The 20,570-nt window shown below is 36.6% G+C and overlaps 1 protein-coding gene across 2 annotated transcripts; it reads left to right on the forward strand.

The window, feature by feature from the left end:
- The first annotated feature begins 4,740 nt into the window (after window positions 1–4,740).
- LOC121415422 (DNA repair protein complementing XP-A cells-like) lies at window positions 4,741–17,563 on the forward strand. 2 transcript variants are annotated; one of them, XM_041608625.1, is made up of 7 exons: window positions 4,741–4,813; window positions 12,934–13,144; window positions 13,721–13,839; window positions 14,252–14,357; window positions 15,574–15,739; window positions 16,792–16,909; window positions 17,282–17,563. In XM_041608625.1, the coding sequence occupies exons 2-7, from the start codon at window positions 12,966–12,968 to the stop codon at window positions 17,434–17,436; spliced, it is 843 nt and encodes a 280-aa protein (XP_041464559.1). In that variant the 5' UTR covers window positions 4,741–4,813; window positions 12,934–12,965; the 3' UTR covers window positions 17,437–17,563. The 2 variants fall into 2 exon arrangements, with proteins under 2 accessions (XP_041464559.1, XP_041464560.1); XM_041608626.1 differs by having other exon boundaries at window positions 16,796–16,909.
- The last annotated feature ends 3,007 nt before the right edge of the window (window positions 17,564–20,570 follow it).

Below are 20,570 nucleotides of genomic sequence, written 5' to 3' on the forward strand. Positions count from 1 at the left end.
TGTCTATTTTTTGTTTACAGAATTTCCAAGTTTTGTTTAATTTTGATTCATTTCTCAGATCATCTTGTCAATGTTCAAATTATGAAGAGGAATGATGTGTTTATTTACTACAAATGTGTAATCTTCCATTTGGAAAGCAAAAAAATAAAAATTAGAAATCAGAAAAATTATCCAGACTATAGTGAAATGTTTGGGATAGCTCCATTGTCTAAATTGTAAAATGATCTTTGTACATTCTTGTATAGTATTGATGGTACATCCATTAACTGTTGTCTTGTTCTTTTAGACGATCTTTTGTTTTTGAGGAAAAATTAAACATGGAATATGAAGCGTTAAAAAGAAAGTAAACTTTGGATTTGTGATTTTGTTACTTGTTGAAATGATGTGTGTTTAGTGTTGATATATTGGAAACTCTAGGCCCCATAGCATGAAATCAAAGACACTTCCGTGAATGACTTGTTTTATGATTGATGATATTAATGGCAACGTTCATTAAATTATAGAAATCAATTGTAGAATCAATTGCGAAGCTTTGTGAGAGAAGGCCCAGGGGGCCGTTTCATAAAGCTGTTCGTAAGTTAAGAGTGACTTTAAGAACGACTGGTTATCCTTTCTTATGCGGTAAGCTATCGCCAATTTATTATGTCATTTACCACAAGAAAGGATCGCCAGTCGTTCTTAAAGTCGCTCTTATCTTACAAATAGCTTTCTGAAACACCCACCTGGTATTGTTTGCACTGTGAGAATGAAAGATTCGATTTTGATGCCATGGGACTTATCACATTACCTGGCTGACATACAAGGGCATTAGGATTGATACCTGGGGGCCGTTTCATAAAGCTGTTCATAAGATAAGAGCGACTTTAAGAACTGGTAAACCTTTCTTGCGCACTAAACCATTACCAATGAATATACATTTACCACAAGAAAGGATCTCCAGTCGTTCTTAAAGTCGCTCTTAATTTACGAACAGCTTTATGAAACACCCACCAGCATCAATTCCTATTCCTATTGGTCAGGCAGATCATGTTAATGTGGAGTTGAAAATTATACAGAAGCACAATCACACATCAAATGGAACAGCAAATGGAGAGGAGAAGATGGAACTTCACTCTGAAGACACAGGAACAAAATTGAAGTTAACTCAATGAAGTCTGGTAGTGCACTGCTTTATTTGCTGAGCTTCCTTGCCTCAGTAAAACTCAGAATTGCATTACAAAATTAACATATATTCAAATTATACAAAATCAACCAATGAAAATAGAGAGATTGGGGAAGTCAACTGAAAGTTGAAAAGTCTAAAGACATGTTACATAATAGGAATGGAATGACAGGAGAAGTAGCTTGAAAGTCATTTAAATGTAAATGGATGACAACAGAAGCATCAAGAATGTCCCAAAGCTAAACTAAATACCAAAGCTTGAACTATAAATAACTAAACTATGAAAGGAAACCAAATGTCAAAATGACAGTCCTACATTAACTTGCCCTGTACATTTTGTGTAGCTTACAATAGAGATGCACATGAATTAAAGAGAAATTTCAGTAGTTGCAGTAAGCACTGATTTCACGAGAACAAGGCTTAATTGTCAGTATATCATCAAGGATCTAGATCTGGTACAGTTACATAAACTGAACTTTGTGAAATCTTGAAATCTACGCTGAAAAATGTTCAGACTGAAGATACCCAACACAGATAAGCGCACGTGGGACAGTGTATAATTATTGCTTTGAATGTCGGGCCCGACGCTCTACCTGAATCCTGTGCTTATTTGCTGATTTCTCAGTAATTACACTATTTCTTCCAGAATCCTTTGGCGCATACGTTTTATTTATACATACAGACACTTTGGTGGTCATTTCATTGGATTCTGTACGAACTTATTTTGATATTGTTACCAAAACTAGCATTTACCTTTAAAGATCACTTGTGAACATGCATCCTAGCACCCCTCTGCCAGCTAGACAAAGATCTTGACGTACAGTAAATAAATGTGTATGGTTGGAAGATGGCCTGGTTATGGACAATGGCACCCAAATTACATGAACCCAACTATTTTCCTGAGGTGTTCAGCCCCAAATGAAAATGGTTGCCTTAATGTAACTGAGGGCACCATAGTAATAACCACAAATTAACTGAAATATATAGAGAAAAGATGCACAAGGATAACGATTAACATTTCATCAAGATCAGAAGTAAAAAAGTTATTACGTTTTTGTGTGCGTGCTCATTTTCACTTTAATAAAAGTTACAGTTGGCTATATAGCAAGGGTGGGGAACCCAGAGATGCCAAGTTCAAGACCAGCTATGCATGAGATTTTCTGTGAATCTGAGTGAGATCACACCCATTGTGTACAATGTATATGAGGATAGGCTGTGATAGTTGCGTTAGAGATTTGAGGGGATGAACAAGAGTCCAAAATGCTTGAGTCTCACGCATAATGTGTGAGACTTGGTAGCTCTGGGAACCAATGATGTCACAAGCTTACTATTTTATAATATGTGGAAGATTTCCATTTTCATTGCTTTCGTCATTATGGATTACTCTTCTGTTTGATAATGAATCATGGTAATTGTAATTTTACACCTTCCATGATGATTCAAGCCAAGTTTTAGATTATCGAAGGAAAATCTTCTCTAATTGATAAGATAAAATACAAAATAATAGTGAGGGTGTGGTACCTGATTTGCATACTGCTTATGATGTGCATATACATGTATCTGTTTTGTGAAAATAAGCAAAAGTTGAATATATCTAACTTTCCTAGCTGTAAGATCTGATTGTGGTGATATTTTAGGTGTTCTATTCATTTGACATTTTCTCAATTTGTTCTAAGCAACTCTGATTTTGGGTTACAAAATTAAATTTAAAGTCACACTTTTTGTTTGTTTTTACATCTCAAATAGTATTAATTTTTTATTTCAACTTCACAAAACAGTCATGTGCACATCTTGCTTGGTGAAATTAAGGTTTGACATCGCTTACTCACATTTTATATTCTAAAGTGGGGTTAAGACGCAGAATGTATTAGTTACAAATCAAATATTTGTAACACAAAAAGAAGAAAAGATGATAAGCATGTTACTGGATTCGATGACGACAATGATGATGATGTTGATTATAATGATAATATGTTGATGATTTTGATGATGATTATGACAGTCACAGTGGCCTAATGAGCCAAAAATTTTGAGGGGGGCTCGATATGGCATCTCGTGTAAAATTAGTAAAAAGTTGTGAGCAAAGCGAGTGAGCCAAAAATTTTGACATTTTTATTACAAAAATCCAACTTTGTGATAGATTTTGACTTAAAGGGATGGTCGGGGCTGAAAAGATATCTTTATACATAAGAGTAGAATTCACTGAGCCAAAAATTTCATCAAAATTGGATAACAAATAATAAAGTTGTTGAAATTCAAAGTTTAGCAATATTTGGTGAAAACAATCGTCATGAATATTCATTAGGTGGGCTGATGATGTCACATCCCCACTTTCAGTTTTCTTATGTTATTACATAAAATCATATTTTTTTCATTATTTCATACTTATGTGAATGTCTCCCTTATAATGAAGTTATAAGTTATAAGTTATAATAAGTTGCAGCAATAAATATCTAACTGTCTAATGCATAATTCAGTTGTCAATCCAATTTTAGGCCTACTTTTTCTTGGAGAACAAAATTTGAATAAACCTAATTTCATATAATAAATACAAAAGAACAAATTGGGATGTGACATCATTAGCCCACCTTATGAATATTCATGACAACTATTCTCACAAAATATTGCTAAATTTAATAATTCAGTATGTTTGTTATCCGATTTTGATGATTTTTTTTTAATTTTGCCCAGTGAATTCTACTCTATTTGTAACTATGAATACTTTCAGCACGGACCATCCCTTAATATTCACTAAATAATATATTTCACTCTTATCTCTCGTTACTTTTTGGGGGGGCCAAGAGCCCCCCAAGTCCCCTTCCCATCTGTCCGCCAGTGGATGATAATGATTAACCATTGTAGGACTGTTATTTTGACATTTTGTTTCCCTTAGTAGTTTAGTTATTTACAGTTCAAGCTTTGGTATTTAGTTCAGCTTTGTTTACATTCCTGATGCTTCTGCTGTCGACTTTCAACCTCCTACTCCTGTCATTCCTTTCCTATTCAGATGTGTTCATTCATTACATTCCCCACATCTGATTCTTTTGTTCAACATTCTTATTATGTAATCATCCCAACATCTTATTCATCTCCATCCTCTATCTCTCATAGGTTATTTTTATGAATTAGACTTTTCAGTTGGCTCCTCCATTCTCTTAATTTTCATTGGTTGATTTTGTGTAATTTAAATATATGCTAATTTTGTATTGTCATTCTGAGTTTAGCTGAGGCAAATTAGCCCAGCAAATAAACAGTGCACTACCAGACTTCATCGAGTTAAGTTTTGTTTTGTTCCCGTGTCTTTCGAGTTAAGTTCCCTCTTCTCTCCGTTTGCTTCTGTTTGATGTGTGATTGAGCTTCTGTTATTCCCATCTTCAGTTGAACATTTATTCCCCCATAAACTGTATCAATTTTTCAACCCCACACCCCCCACACCATCTTAATCACTACCACCCCAGGCCTTAAGCACTGTGCAGTTAATTTTAAACAGAGGCACTGCCCCCCCCCCCCCCCATTCGCTACTATACTCGAATCAAATTTAGCGTGCCGCGCGCCATCGATCGATCGCCAGAGCGCTAGAATACCACCACCACGCCACTGGGAGCTGAGGAACGTTAGGCTGCTAATTATACGGAAAGAAAGGAATTGCGGGTAATTAGTGCCTTTTTGTTTCATACATGCATGCACTTAATGAATTTAATCTGCAGATATACTGAGGCTAAAACGTACAGTGTGAGAGTTATGATTAAAACAAGATAAAATTAGTTTTGTTTTCCAGTAGGCCTAAGGCTAAGGCTGTATACGGTATCGAGGAGATGAGATGTTCCCACGCCTGCACCTGCGGCTTGGAGCGAGGGGCTTTATCGCCTCTGCCTCCGGTGGCGCTGGGAATTGGGGAACTGTATGTGGCAGTGTATACAGCCACACGCGTGTGGTTATATCCAGAACACCTATCTGTGGATACCGCCACACGCCGCCAGTAATAACAGTAAAACGCGTATGTAGGTCTGACCGTCTATATCACGATCAAAATAACCTCATTTCTCCATTAAATTCTTACATTCTAAACCACTCTGATTTCTTTAAATCGTTTCAATTTCATTCTCACCGTCTTCTTTCCTTGCTTTTCTTGTCTTGTTTTGTTACAAAAGGCCCCCTGTTAAATAGCAAATTTCCACACTTTTTCTACCTGTGTCGATTCTCTACTGACTCTAGGCCATAGAGTTAAATACGTATGTGCGCGTACGTGCGTACGTACGAAACTCGGGATTCGTGCATGCTTAATGCATTCGTGCATGTTTTCATTTCATCTCCTGAGGCTATCGATATCGTTAGCAGGAGATCGTAAAAATGAAATCATGCATATTCATGCAAGCACTACCAAGACGTACTACTAAGTTATGAATATTCATAATTCGTACCAAACGTAAACCCAAACTGTGTATGTCTACTACTGCGCTGCGCTAACGCTGTATGGGTCTGCCACCGCGAAGGAAGCCAGAATCGACACAAGTAGAAAAAGAGAATTTGCTGTTAAACAGACGACCGTTTGTAACAAGACAAGAAAAGCAAGGAGAGAAGACGGTGAGAATGAAATTGAAACGATCTAAGGATATCAAAGGGGTTTAGAATGTAAGAATTTAATGAAGAAATGAGGTTATTTTGATCGTGATATAGACGGTCAGACCTACATACGTGTTTTACTGTTATTACTGGCGGCGTGTGGCGGTATCCACAGATAGGTGTTCTGGATATAACCACACGCATGTGGCTGGATGGTAAAGACACACGCGTGTGGCTGTATACACTGCCATGTTCTTATTGGCAAAACATTGGCAAATTTTGTTACCCATTTTGTGTCTGCTCTGAGAAAATTCGAGCTTCTTGAGAAGCATCAAGAAATCGCCAATTTGCAAGCAGAGGTATCCAAATAAATGAGTCAAATGTTATACCAACCAAATTTATTGCTTTTTAACATCCATTTGATACAATTATCATGCCTTTGACTTCAAGGCTTTGTTTAATTTCTGTTCTATAAATAAAGCTTAATTTGCAAAACGATGGTGCGAAAATTAAGGTCACACTTTTTTATGACACTTTCAGCCGAGCGCGCACTAGACGATCGCCATGGAATCTTGAGATTGGATATACGAGCAAAACCCTTGACCTACTTCATAATTCCGTCAAGCTTATTTGACTTTGGAATCTTGCCTGCCATCTGGTATTCATGATTTAAATTGATTTTGTGTGAACTAAGAGAAATTTTGGATTGAAAATCAACTTCATGATAATTTTTAAAATGTGCACAAATTATGGTCACCCCATCATACCTCAAGTGATGTTCGTACAGGCTCCACTCCACTACCGCTACACAACGCTGTACACCTACCCGAACATCAAGGTCCAAAACTAGCTCTGATACTCCGAGTGGCCAAACGTGGGAAAAAATGCATATTTTTTGTAAAAATTATAGTATGTCGAAACGGGCATCAAATAAGAATAAACACTTAATTTCTTAATTTACACCCTATTTTCACTCTTTATCCATCCTCCGGTTAGCCTCAAAATTTTTAATTTAGAGCCAACATCGAGTTCCTCACACATATAAATAATTCACTGCCGTTTTCAAACCTTGCATGTGCATGCACGAGGGTCTGAGCTCTGATGCGCATGCGATGTTTTGAAATTGGCAGTGAATTATTTATACGTATGAGGAACTTGATGTTGGCTCTAAATCACCAATTTTAAGGCTAACCGGAGGATGGATATGGAGTGAAATTAGGGTGTAAAGTAAGAAATCAAGATTTAATTCAATTTTGATGCCGTTTCGATGTATAATTTTCACAATAAATATACATATTTTTTCCCAACTTATCCAAGGTTAAAGGTCATTTGAAGTTGATAAACATTGGCCATGTTGTACAGGTAATTGTTGAATTGCCATCATAATTTTGAAAGTTTATAATTACATGTATAGATATAGTTAATGAAATGAAGACATAGGGGTAATCCAGTATCATTGCGTGCACAAGACGTAGGTCACTTGATCAAGGTCAAATGTCATTTAGGGGTCATTTCATTCATTCATTTCATTTATTTCAAATTCTCATTAAAAAACATACAACATACAAATCAAAGAATACACTACATGTATATACAGATAAGGATACAAAAATAGAACAACAGAATAAATGAGAATATGAGGGAGCCAGCATAGGCCAAAGGCCTTTCTAAGGCTGGGCTCCCGAGACCATAATAAAATCATAATAATTGTAGATGGGAGAGAGAGAGAGAGAGAATGTAAAGTGTGTGGGAGTAAATGAGGCAATTATAACCTATAACTTTCAGATTTATATATAGGCATCAATAAGAAATTTTTTATAGCTGTTTTTGAAGGAGGCAAGAGATGGGCATCTTTTTATTTCTTTGGGTATTTTGTTCCATAACATAACTCCAGAATATCTAACAGAATTTCGAGAAGATTCATAATTTAACAAAGGTAAATATAAATCACTGGATTGTCTTGTTGGATATGAATGGACATTTGCAGTTAATTTAAAATATTTTGTAAATATGGGAGGAAGCAACTGGTGCTCAAACATATACATAAAAGATGCTATTTGGAAATTATAAATATCAAAAATCTTAAGTACTTTAAACTTATAGAACAAAGGTCCAGATGGTGTTCTAGGGTTGGAGTTATTAATTGCTCGTAATGCTCTCTTCTGTAAGATAAAGACTCTATTTAAATGTGTTTGAGCACAGCTGCCCCATGTCATTGTGCAGTAAGATAAATGTGGTAAAATTGTTGCATTATAAATATATAACAGAATTTGACGTGGTATGAAATGTCTTAATCTAAATATAACACCAATGGCACAAGATATTTTTTGTAAAATTACATTTACATGAGGAGACCATGACAGGTTTTCATCTAGAGTGATTCCTAGAAAATTAATTGTAGAAACTTGTAATATGCTTTTATTGTTCATGAAGATATCACTGAGATTGTCAAGAAGTTTCTTATTTTTTGTTTTGAATATCATATAATTTGTCTTAGAAGAGTTAATAACCAACTTATTTACAAGGAACCACTCTTCGATCCTAGGTATTTCTACATTCAGGATAGAATTTAAATCAACAATACTTTTACCTGACAAAAAAAAACTTGTATCATCCGCAAAAATAATAGGGCACAATTGATGACTAACATATTGGACATCATTGATATATAATAAAAATAATAAGGGGCCGAGGATTGAACCTTGCGGCACGCCTGTGTTTATTTGCAGTAATTGTGAATTTATACCATTGATGGATACAAACTGTTGTCTGTTACTCAAATAACTCTTAAACCATTCTAAAAAAGTACCTCTTATACCATAATGATGAAGTTTATATAACAGAATTTTGTGATTTATTGAGTCAAAAGCTTTTGACAAGTCGAGAAATATACCCAACCCAATATTTTTGTTTTCAAATGCTGTATTGAGATTTTCAATAAATTCCAACAGGGCCATGCATGTAGAATGTCCAGATCGAAATCCAAATTGTTTATTGTATAATATATTATGTTTGTTTATGAAGGACATTAATTTGTTATAAACTAATTTTTCAAATACCTTTGAAAAAATAGATAAAAGTGAAACTGGACGGTAGTTTGTACACAAATGTTTATCTCCTTTTTTAAATAAAGGCAAGACTTTGGCTATTTTCAAAGATTCTGGAAAGCATCCAGTTTCAATAGAAATATTGAATATATGTGACAGTACTGGAGCTATTACATGAATTGACTTTTTTAAAACTCTGCTATCGATTTCATCATGCCCTGGGCTCTTGCCATCTTTTAATCCCAATACAGCATTTATAACATCAGCTTCAGATATGGCTGTACAAAAAAATGAATGTGGGTAAACAGTAGTTAAAAAGTTTGATGGATTCTTGGTACAAGGAGGTATTGTATCAAGAATACTATCTCCAATAGAAACAAAATATTGATTAAAATGCAACAAAATATCACCAGGTTCTGTTAAACATGTATTATCAACCACCAGAGATGGAAATTCAGATTTCTTTTTGTTTTTCAAAACATTATTAATTACCTTCCAAGTTCCCTTTAAATTGTTCTTAACGGAACCAAACTTTCTCTCATAATAATCTCTTTTAGCTTTTCTAATAGCAGAATTTACAATATTCCGTTGCTTTTTATATACAATTTCTCTGTATGATGTTGGATTTTTAATAAACTTGTGGTAAAGGGAATTCTTTTTGCGACAAAGCATTTTCAATGATTTATTATACCAGGGGTTCCTTTTTATTTTGTTTTCTCTATATTCAAGCTTTGGAAAATGTGTATTATACAATCTACTGAATACATTCATAAATGCATCATACATATTGTTTACATCAAAATTGTAAGAGGAATCAACAAGTACAGTATTCCAATTGATGTCCTGCAATGAAGAACAAAATGATAAAATATTTTCTTCATTAATAACTCTAATCCTTGGTGATGAGTGATATGACTTTTTCCCCGGTGAATCAATATCAGACAATGTATAACTAAATATTGGCATGTGATCACTTATCGGGTATGTTATAATACCAGACAAAGAGATATTATTAAAATCATTTACAAAAATATTGTCTAACAAGGTAGAAGTTTCGATCGTGACTCTGGTGGGTTTATTAATCACAGGTGTAAATGCATATGAACTCATAAATTGTAGAAGTTCAGATGACTGTACCGAATCGTGTAAATAATGATCGATGTTAAAGTCTCCCATTATGTAACAGGATTTGTTTTCATTTACAATTTTAAAAAGCATTGGTTCAATATATTCTTTAAAAGAAGTTACTGACTGAGATGGCGGTCTATAAATAATGCCCACAATAACATTATGTCTATTGAACTTCAGTTCAATAAATAATGTTTCAACTTCATTAACAAATAAATTTAGGTCAATACGTATTTTATAATTCAATGTATCTTTTATAAAAAAACCAACACCACCACCGGTTCGATCCTTTCTTCCTTTGTTTACAAAATTATAACCATCTAAGCTGAACACTGGTAATAAATTTTCATTATCTTTCAACCATGTTTCGCTTATCCCTATAACAGAGAAATTAGTATTTATATTTGTTACACATGAATGGAGTTTATCAATATTCTTCTTAAGACTTCTCATGTTACAATGCATAAAAGACAAAGATGAAGTATTGCACAAAGGTAAATCTTTTAATTCATAATATGATGAATCTAAGCATTTAGTAGGGACATCGTCCATTAAGAATGTGCATAGGTAATTGTACAAAGCTCAACCTTGCCTGGCTCACAAAAAAGCTGTGACCTATAACAGTTTGTATAGAAATATCCATTGAATTGCCTGAGAAGTAAACTGAATAATAAAGATGCATTAAATATGGCAAAATACAATGAAAAAAAAAATGGGGGAATGTGAATGCAAATCTAGATACAAAAGTAATAAATAACAAAGGAAAAAAAATTAAAATCCAAGATAAATGTATAAAGTTATGAACACTACAATAAATTAGTATTGGTTAAAACAATATGATGAAAATGTCATCTGAACAGTTTTTCTTACTAGATGAAGACAGTTTGTAAATTGCACTGACCCTTGATACATGACGTAGATTACAATTTCAGTAAATCTTCTTTACAATGTATGAAGTGCTTGGCTGTACTGCCATTACTCTTCGTAGTCAGTGCAAATATGTGGCCATCGGATGACCATGCAGCTTGAACTTTATCACAAGTCTGTGTTGCGTGTAGAAGATCAAAGTTCTTTGATGTCAAGTCTTCATATACAGCGATTCCTGTACCTTTGAGTCGACTTCGGCCTTTTATCAACATTTGACGAACACGATAAGAGCAGAGCTTCGCAATTATTCCACGATTCTTCTTTTTGTCTTGATGACGCTTACCAACGCGATGTGAACGATCGATCTGCTCAAGGCGAAGTTCGATTCCCATCTTGTTAGCGACAGAGATCACAATGTCATCAGTAACTTCATTCTGCTTTTCCTTAACACCGAAGATGCGAATGGAAGTTCTACGCGAATATTGCTCCAAATCGTTGACATCATGTTGCAGTCGGTTGATGGTGTTGGACTTAAACTCTAGTTGACTCTCAAGTGCAGCTAGTTTTTGGGCGTTGGAATCGGATAGATTCTTGACATCCATCATCAGCGATTCAAGCTTCTCATTCATGGAGTTTAGGTTTGAAGATTTGCGATCGAGATCTGATTTCATATCCCACAGGAGCTTTTCAGATCTTCTTGAAGTTGCTTCAAGATCAGACATATTGCTTTCGGATTTGCCAAGTCTATCCAGAGTTGGTTTCAACTGGTTCTCTACAGCTTCCGCAATGGCAGTTAGGAATTCCTCACTTGACAATATATCCTTAAGCATTTTAGTGAAGTTTTTAGTGCCAGCCATGATAAAGTAGCTAAACTCGGAGTGATGATGTAAATCAGTTTAACAAGTAATGGAGGATACCATCTGACTACACTAAAGTGTAGGCATAGAGTCTAGGCATTGATAGCCTACAATGTGCGCATACATGAACGTGTGCAGTTTGCTTGTTCTGTTATACTCGTTCTCCGTGCTCTGTGCACTGTAGTACAGTCACACAGAATTCAGTACGTGGGACCACACAATAAAAATTGAAGTCGCTTCCAAAAAATTGACGACAAGCACAGACAAATTCAACAGTTTCTTACCGCATTCTGTTCATTGTGACGGCAACTGATGTAAATAAGATGATTTACATGGTATCGAATTGTTAAAAAGATCTATGAATCTTAGGGATTAGCTGGTCTTTCTCGATCTCGTTCTCGATCTCTCCGCCGGTGCATCACATGATTTGTAAACTTGCAAAAGAAATGAACATAGTAGCATATATGAAAGGTGTTTTTTGTGAATGATGATTTCATAGTCATTTTCAAATGAATTGCGTAATGCATCGAGACTGCCAGAAACGCTCCACTTGTTTAAATCATTTTCTGATATTTTTTTCAACCTTCCTCCTACACACAAAATGTTCATTATCTCATAGGACTTGTAATAGTGCAAAAGTGGTATTTTTGAATCTGCAGTGAAGAAATGATCCAAGGCCATGGCCTCCAATACCCAAAGAAATGGCTTTGAATGTCCCCTAATGTTAGCACTGCCTGAAACTTTTTGAGCAGCCTATTTATAAAATTCTCAAACCAAGATGAAACATGTGTACAAGTGCATGTATTAGAACTAATAAACCCTGAAAACAACCATTATTGAGAATGAAAAGCTAAAACTACAAGGCAAACCCCGATTTTGTAAATAGGTGTCTTATAGACGCCTAAATACTTCACATAGGTGTATGGAATGAAATTAAGATGGTGTTTCCGGTCACTTTATATTTCAATTTTTGAAACACTAAATAATTATTTTCGAACGCAATTTTTTATGGGCTTCATTTTTGTAACATATCACAGACACAGGTGACAAGTGTGACCTAGCTTAGATTTTTTTAAAGTCAAACCAATGTTAACCAATCACTTTAACTGCCCTTGAAGTGCCCTTATAAATAAACAGCCTTGCCCCCTTTGAGTTCTTAATTCTAGCCAGCTTGCATTTATCTCTTTTATTTCTGTGAACTGGAGTCGTTACACTTACGGTTGGTTTCTCTATTTTTCTTTTATTTACATGATCATGATGTATGATCTTACATGATTTGAATATGTAAATTTGATTGTTCCATTGGTAGGTGAAACTTGTTAGCATTGCATTGTTTCTACAATGGAGAGAAGTCAAGACGAACCAGTTGATGGGCCATCGACCTCAGATGCTGTCGTTTCCAAGTCCAAGTTATCTGCAGCTCAGAGAGCTAAGGTAGAGAGGAATCGACAGAGGGCACTTTTATTAAAACAAGCTCGACTGTCAGCAAGGCCTTATCCTGAGGGACGGGGAAGTAAAAGGTATGAGAGCATCTCAGCATGGATGATGTTGATTCATTCTATATCAACAAATAAGAATTAAATAGTCTGTAAAATTGGTATTCTTTCTTGAATTTTGCATGTATATACCGATATTTACCATTTCTCCGGAACTATAATTTAAGTGGGTGATTACCGGTAGCTGAATTTCTACACAGTAGTTGCATCCTGTGTTAGGTGGAAACTCTACTCCAGTTCTAGCATCAATTTGGATAAAAAAAAATTCCACAGCAAATGTGATGAGGAAGCAAACAGCTGGCCTTTGGATGATATGGTATCTTAGAGAGTTTACGCTTTATTCTGGATTATAATTAATTCAAAGGCTCTTTCTTATTTTGATTGGAGTATTCTTACGCTTTCTTTGCTTAAACATGGTAGTGGATTAATATAAAAAAGGGGGTACTATTTTTTAGTCAGCTGTAAGTCTTTGAATGAGATGGACATCAAATTTGGGTCAGGGTTCGATTGATATTTTCCTCTACAATGTCAAGTGGATTGATATTCTGGACACGTCAAATCTTAAGAAAATACATCCAACAATATTTCTGTTAACTGCAGTTCTGGGAATGCTGAGGTGTTGCTGAAGACTGGACGAGTAGTGGACACTGGAGCAGGGTTCCTACTAGAAGAAGGGGATGAAGACCCTCTTGACATTGTTCCTGTGCCTCAGGAACCTGGTAAGTTCAACTATCTTTTACAGTAGATTTTCTTTTTTTTAAGCCAATATAATTAGTAATTCATATTTGTAGACATTTCTTGTCTGAGGCCATATTATGCAAATATGTAACAAAAATTTATAATTGAATTGTAAAATTGACTGTTTACAAAAATCCACTTGGTCATTGGAGATGCCAGTGTCCAGCATTTTGTATAATTTCAGACCCTGACAACTTCCCATTTCTGGCTTTTTCAGGCTTTGCCGGCTTTATCAGTGTTGTTAATTCATTGTATTTGTGTGTAGTGAAAGTGTCATCATGCATTTCCCGTTGGACACTACTTGAATGTGCTCAAAATCTTACTCCAATACCTTCAGTAGAACCCCTCAGATCTAAATGTGGTAAAATACATGTACCTCTTTGTCTTTCACAGGCCCAGTTCTTGGTGGAGATCCTCTACGATGTGACGAATGTGGGCGTGGCTTCCAAGACTCTTACCTCTTCAAACACTTCGAATATACAGTCTGTGATGAGTGCCGGTAAGAACAACAGGAACAATAGTCATTTAAATGTGTGGTTTATCTATGGTGATAGGTCTGAGCCAGAATCTGCCTGAATAAAAAAACCAAGTCCATATCCCCCTGAATGAAAGTTATTCGCAGGGAAATTGGTTTTGGTTTATTTTATATAGCTAACATGATATTTGATGTCTGTTATGATGACAAGGCTAGAGAAAGACTCAACAAAATAATAATTAGCAGCCCGTCGTAACCCCTTCTGAACATATACCCTAGACATCTGCCAGTTCACAACACATCGGGTGGCCGGGCATAGCCGCCTAGGGAAATGTCGTTTAGAGGGGTATGAGAATTGTCCATAAAATTTCGATTAACAAATGTACCTACCGTCATGAAATTAATTTCGACTTTATTCTTAAGTCATTGATTGAAAGCCTTGAAGTTCCCTGGCAAAGTTCAAACAGACGCCAAGCATACTCAGTAAGATTTTGTCACAGCCGAGCGAGAGTCAAGTGAGAGCTTGCGTTGTGGTAATAGTGTGACTTACCCCTCGCCCGAAGTCCCGTTAAGAAATTACTCGTGCACCAGCTTATTTTTTCTTTCGTTTTTGCTTTTCATAAGTTACCACCACACATGAGAGACGGCACGAAGTCGTAAAATACAACTGAAAAAATTTCTTTGTTTCTTGAACCTTCCTGTTATCCTGTACCCAAAATTCATGCTAAGACATCGAATGCTAGACAAATTCTGAAAGTGATAGTGAGGTAGTGATGCAGGAAAATGTGAATGTTTCTTCCTCTCCTACACGGGTAAACATACAGTAGCATAATTTGATGATATCGTGATTTAATGTATGGTATCGTACTTTGCAATGTACAAGAACGGCAGTGCTGTGTGTGTGTAATACTGTGAGGTGAGTGTGTAAGTGACCAATAATGTTGGAACCTTGCTTTCTTGCTTTCATTTGTAGATGAATTGATCAAGAACAGCAGATTTCCGTATACCAGTAATCTCTTTTGATACTTTGAAATCTTTAACTTAATTTTCGTTACTTGGTACCTCAAATATGCATGTAAATGTCAGAAGGATTTAATAGGAGCGTGATAAGTATTAAGTTGGAGGTGTAGTTAATCCATGGGTGCAATTTATAGTCCGTTTCTTATGGTGAAATGTATCTTTGCAAATTTGCAATCAATTTCATTTTCAATCTTGTACTAAATTTGCATTATCTTTGCAGAGACAATGAAGAAAAGCATGCCCTCATCACCAAGACTGATGCAAGGAATGAATTTCTTCTGAAGGATGCTGACTTTGACAAGAGAGACCCACCTCTCAAGTTCATCACCAGGAAGAATCCACACCATGTCAGATGGGGAGAAATGAAGCTCTTCCTCAGACTACATGTGAGTACCATTTCAAATAAAAAAAATTGTAATGTAAAAATGCCATTAAAACAGGTGTGCCCCCTCTTTTTGTTTTTGCTTTTGTTTGTGTACGAAATATCCTTCATTTGTGGCTGAAAACCACAAATGGGGGGGGGGGTGGCTTTTCGAAATTTTCCTCTGAAAAATTTGCCCCCCCCCCTTTGGAAAATCCTGGATCTGCCCCTGGTAAGACCGGGAAATTTTTGGGTCTTGCCCCTCCTGGCCACCGACCCCTGTTATGTGAGTACCATTTCATACACTCTATGGCCTGTATTCTGAAGTCTATTTAAACTTAAGCTGTGGTCCAACTATCTAATAAAATTATGGAAAGCCCAACATGCCAAAAATTTGGGTGCATTGTATGCTTGTTATTTTTGCAGCATTCTTTTCTCATGTTTTAGTTTAGTTATCATTACATAACAGTTATGAATGATTTGAGTGTCAAACAGTGCTGAAAATTTTGAATCTGGATTCTCTCAGATTTGTGTCACCATTGGCTTTCCATAGTTAAGCAACAACTTTAGGTCAGAGTTTAAATTAAACCCGTGTTCATAACATGGGTCTATTAGGCTTAATACCTGTTTACAATTCTGTAAATTTATAGGATTTTGCTGATGCCTGATCATTGGTTGGTTTGTGTAGAGTGGCATATCCTTTACATTTTAAGGATCACCAATTGAAAATACACTAAGAGAGCTAAATGTAAGAAAATGCTCTTTGTATCCCCTCTTTCAAAATTTTCTGGTGTGATATTTTATTAGTCTTAAATAATGTATCAATTTTGCTCACAAAGTGGCCTCTTAGAATATGAAATTGCAATACAGATTCTTTGTAGATTGGTGTAGAGTGTGTCATCTTGTTAAACTTTGTTATCATAAAATCAATGATGGGTTTGAAATTGTAAAGCCAGCCTAAACTTATCCATTTCAGTGAATGGATGCTCAACATCAATTTAGATAATCCATTCCCTTGGTATACTGTCTATCCATATCAAATGAATGATGAATTCTCTTTTTTAAAATGTGATTTAGGTAGAGAAGAGAGCGTTGGAGGTTTGGGGTGATACTGAAGCATTGGAAGAAGCAAGGGAACAGAGAGAGATCAACAGACAGAAACAAAAACAGAAGAAATTTGACAAGAAAGTTAAAGGTAATGAGAATCAATCTTCCCGACAGTAGTGAATCAACTGTGGGTAAACCCGAGGACATCATGAACAGGGGGTTGGGATGGTTCAACACATTCTTATTTGATTCAAAATCTGCTTGTCCGTAGTGCAATGGTATTTTTTGTAGCAATCAAAAGTGAATTCCCTTTTATTTATAGGAAGCAAGAACTCCAGTCTTATCAAGAAGAAGAGTTGGATGAGTTAAGAATAGATTTAGAAAGGAAGAAAATAAAAACCAAATTCATTTTTTTTTCAAGTGCAGGGAAAGGATAACTGATCAGTAAAAAGATCTGTTGTTATGCCAAGTTCAGCTAATGGTATTTTAATGGTCTTGTTTATAATTTTATCTGTATCAGACCTCAGACGAGCAGTACGGACGAGCATGTGGACAAAAGACCTTAGTGTTCATCAGCATACGTACGGTGAGGAAACATGTGATGATGAGGAGACAGACATGTACAGCAAGACATGCTCAGGATGTGGCCATGTTGTAAGCTATGAAAAAATGTGAACGGGGCACGATAAAGTTGATGTTCAACGCAATATTGTGCCTTTATTGAATTTATGTTAAAGGTATTGTTTAACTTTGTGAGCAGCTGATTTAAAAAATTCTCAAACCAAGAAGAAACATGTGTACAAGTGCATGTATTAGAACTAATAAACCCTGAAAACAACCATTATTGAGAATGAAAAGCTAAAACTACAAGGCAAACCCTGATTTTGTAAATAGGCGTCTATAAGACGCCTAAATAGTATACATAAGTGTATGGGATGAAATTAAGATGGTGTTTCCGGTCACATTATATTTCAATTTTTGAAGCACTAAATGATTATTTTCCAATGCAATTTTTTCTGGGCTTCATTTTTGTAACATATCACAGACACAGAAGACAAGTGTGAACTTCTAGCTCAGATTTTTTAAAAGTCAACCAATGTTAACCAATCACTTTAAACCAAAGTTATTTATTTCTTGAGGATATGGATATCATTCGGCATTGCCCTGATGGAGTCATGTTCACATTTTCAGAGATGAATCACAGCCATTTATTGCTGGGGTATTTTAAGTGTACCTGAATGTTTTGTATCTTTGAACAAACACACATTTCATTTTCATAATGCATTTGTAGTGTAGGGTTAACCTTTGACAATAACATATGCCATTCTTCCATTTATAATATCTTGGCCTTGTTTCTTTTCTTTTGTTTATAGGAAGCTAAATAGGAATATGAAATGTTACCCCTCCCTGGGTGGGATGGGCATTAAACTGTAAATAATAATGAAGAGAGAAACAATGGTAACATGTAGCTTGTATGGCATCAAAAAGGTAATGATGACCAACCACATGCTTGACATCTGAGATAGGGAATTTGGGTTGCTCCACTATAAAATAGGGGTGTGTAAGAGTTCTAATTGAGGGTTGTACAATACACTGATAATGAATGGATGGTATATGTGAATAAGTAAATCTGAGTGAATTTTGTAGGGGTGCCCTTTATTTCGAGGGGCCTCACATCTTTCCCTCCTCAAAGAAATGTCCTCATTCTGATATCCCCACACTAGATCTAGATCTATATAGGCTAAGTTCAGGAAAACATATTTTGACTAAGCTAGAGTGAATTCACTTCCCAAATCGCTGATATAATCCACATTTATCCTTGAGAATCAAGTTTTTGTACCACGATACGGTCTCGAAAGCATTGCGCAATCACACTCGGAGCCAATATGAGAATCACCAATTGCAACAGTGATCGTTGCATATTTTATGCTGGTGCACATGTGCTGCAAACTCAAGCTCCTCAAATTGAAAATAAAAAATGATAAAAATCAATCAATAATTTCAGTTCCACTTCAGGGGCAATCCGTGCAATGATCTCCAAACAAAAGAAGGCAAGTGTTCTGTGACATTGTGAAAGTGCTCAATTACAGCGGTGACAACTTTGACAAAATCATCTGTTCGCTGCTGCTCATGTGTATATAAAAAGTAATATATTGAGGAGCAGCGTATTATAAAGCACGGTAGCAGTGAATGCATTGATAATTGCATGGGTACAGTGAACGTGAATGCTGCTGCATAAATCTATCACATGATCGTCAGGCTAGGGCCCGCACCGCACTGACGTAATTCTGCTGCCGTGCAGCTCGCAGGCATTCTTTATTCAATTGTGCCAATTAATGTGGATGAATGCTTCTACTTTTACAGGTAAGCTTTACACTCGTGACTTTGGCTAGACCCCTATTTATTTCATGTCGATGTGGGTGCGTGCATCCGATTCATTGTCACATTCTGTTTGGGGAGCTGATCAATTAGGGTTAAACCCGGTCCCCTCGGGTTGACTCTTGCCTGTTTCCCTGGTTCTTCTTCCTGCATCCATGGGCATACCAGTAATGTTCAGATGAACCATACTTGTAACAGTTCTGGCAGTCATTTCCCCGACAGTGTTTTCGGCATTTCCTACATCTCTTTGGCCGGGATGGCCTGCCTTCTACGGATGTTGGTCCAGTTGAGGGTTTCCGATCCCGCAAGGCTTACACATGTGCTTTGAGTTCGGCCAGTTGTGCCGCAAAGCCCTTTATCATCTCGAACTCCAGGTGCTGGCTCTTATTCTTTTGTTTTGCAGGTTGTTCAGCGTTGTCCTCTGCGATGACGTTCACCCGAGCTGAAGGTCGGATCCCAGCTTTCAGTTGCCGCTTTGATTCAAGGGCAACTGCAGTATGCTATTTGTCCAGGAGCTCCTCATCACTGGTTGTGGCAGACAAGGATGATTTAAAATCTTGTCTGATCTGGTCATTGCACAACCCAGTAATGATCGTGTGGATGAACAAATTCTGCACAAGGCTGACTTCATATTTCAGTGGTCCAGTGGTTATGTCCTTGGATACCCAGATTGTCCGCTGACGCAGATCCAAGGCCCATATCACGAAGCTCTGCGCTGACTCAGCCTTCCCCTGGGTTGCCTGCGAAAGCTCTTGGTATAATTCTGTGGCATCCTGCTCCTGAAAATGTGATTTCAAGAACGCATTGAGAGTCCCCAGATTGAGATTGGAGTGGCTTTCCAAGCAGGATCGAAGCCTTAGGTTGGTGTGAATGGTCTTTAAAACACTCCTCACCACCTCAGCTTCTGAGCATCCTTTCAATAGGGCCACTTCTATCTGGTGGTTGAGGATAGATAGAGTGAGCCTGTCCTTGTGATTTGAATCGCCCACTTGGCCGCCAATTCACAGCTCCTGTCTAATCATCTGCCGTGGTTGGGCTGGAACTGGAATCATAGGCTTCTCTTCCATTGCATCAGCAGTTGTCGACCAAATATCGCCTCCTCCACCTCGAACACCAAATTCTCGATGTCTGCCATTTGATGAAAGCTCTATTGTGGATCCTCTAACTGGTTCTCCTACCACTTGTCTGCCCTTGTAGAACATTATTGGTAGTCTTACAGTTCCCTGTCCACCTCGTTTTTCCACCTTCACATCATCAACGATTTGAGTTCAGACGTTCAAACTTCTAATTGGCGCGGTCACATCCTGAATGATTCCAGGTGGTCGTCCATAGACAGCAATTTTGAAGATTTACATCTAAAGTTGCTGTCCTGGCAGGGTCGCCAAAATGTTACCGATCCCTGGTTGGGATGGGCGTTAAACTGTAAATAA

This window comes from Lytechinus variegatus, chromosome 5, assembly GCF_018143015.1.
Source record: "Lytechinus variegatus isolate NC3 chromosome 5, Lvar_3.0, whole genome shotgun sequence".
Lineage (NCBI taxonomy): Eukaryota > Metazoa > Echinodermata > Echinoidea > Temnopleuroida > Toxopneustidae > Lytechinus > Lytechinus variegatus.

Bases quoted from the DNA above. Each gene is read 5' to 3' on its own strand.
- LOC121415422 (XM_041608625.1), top strand. From the start codon at position 12,966: ATGGAGAGAAGTCAAGACGAACCAGTTGATGGGCCATCGACCTCAGAT. The intron at 13,145-13,720 runs GTATGAGAGCAT...TGTTAACTGCAG, and splicing joins GAGGGACGGGGAAGTAAAAG to TTCTGGGAATGCTGAGGTGT. The intron at 15,740-16,791 runs GTGAGTACCATT...AATGTGATTTAG, and splicing joins AGCTCTTCCTCAGACTACAT to GTAGAGAAGAGAGCGTTGGA.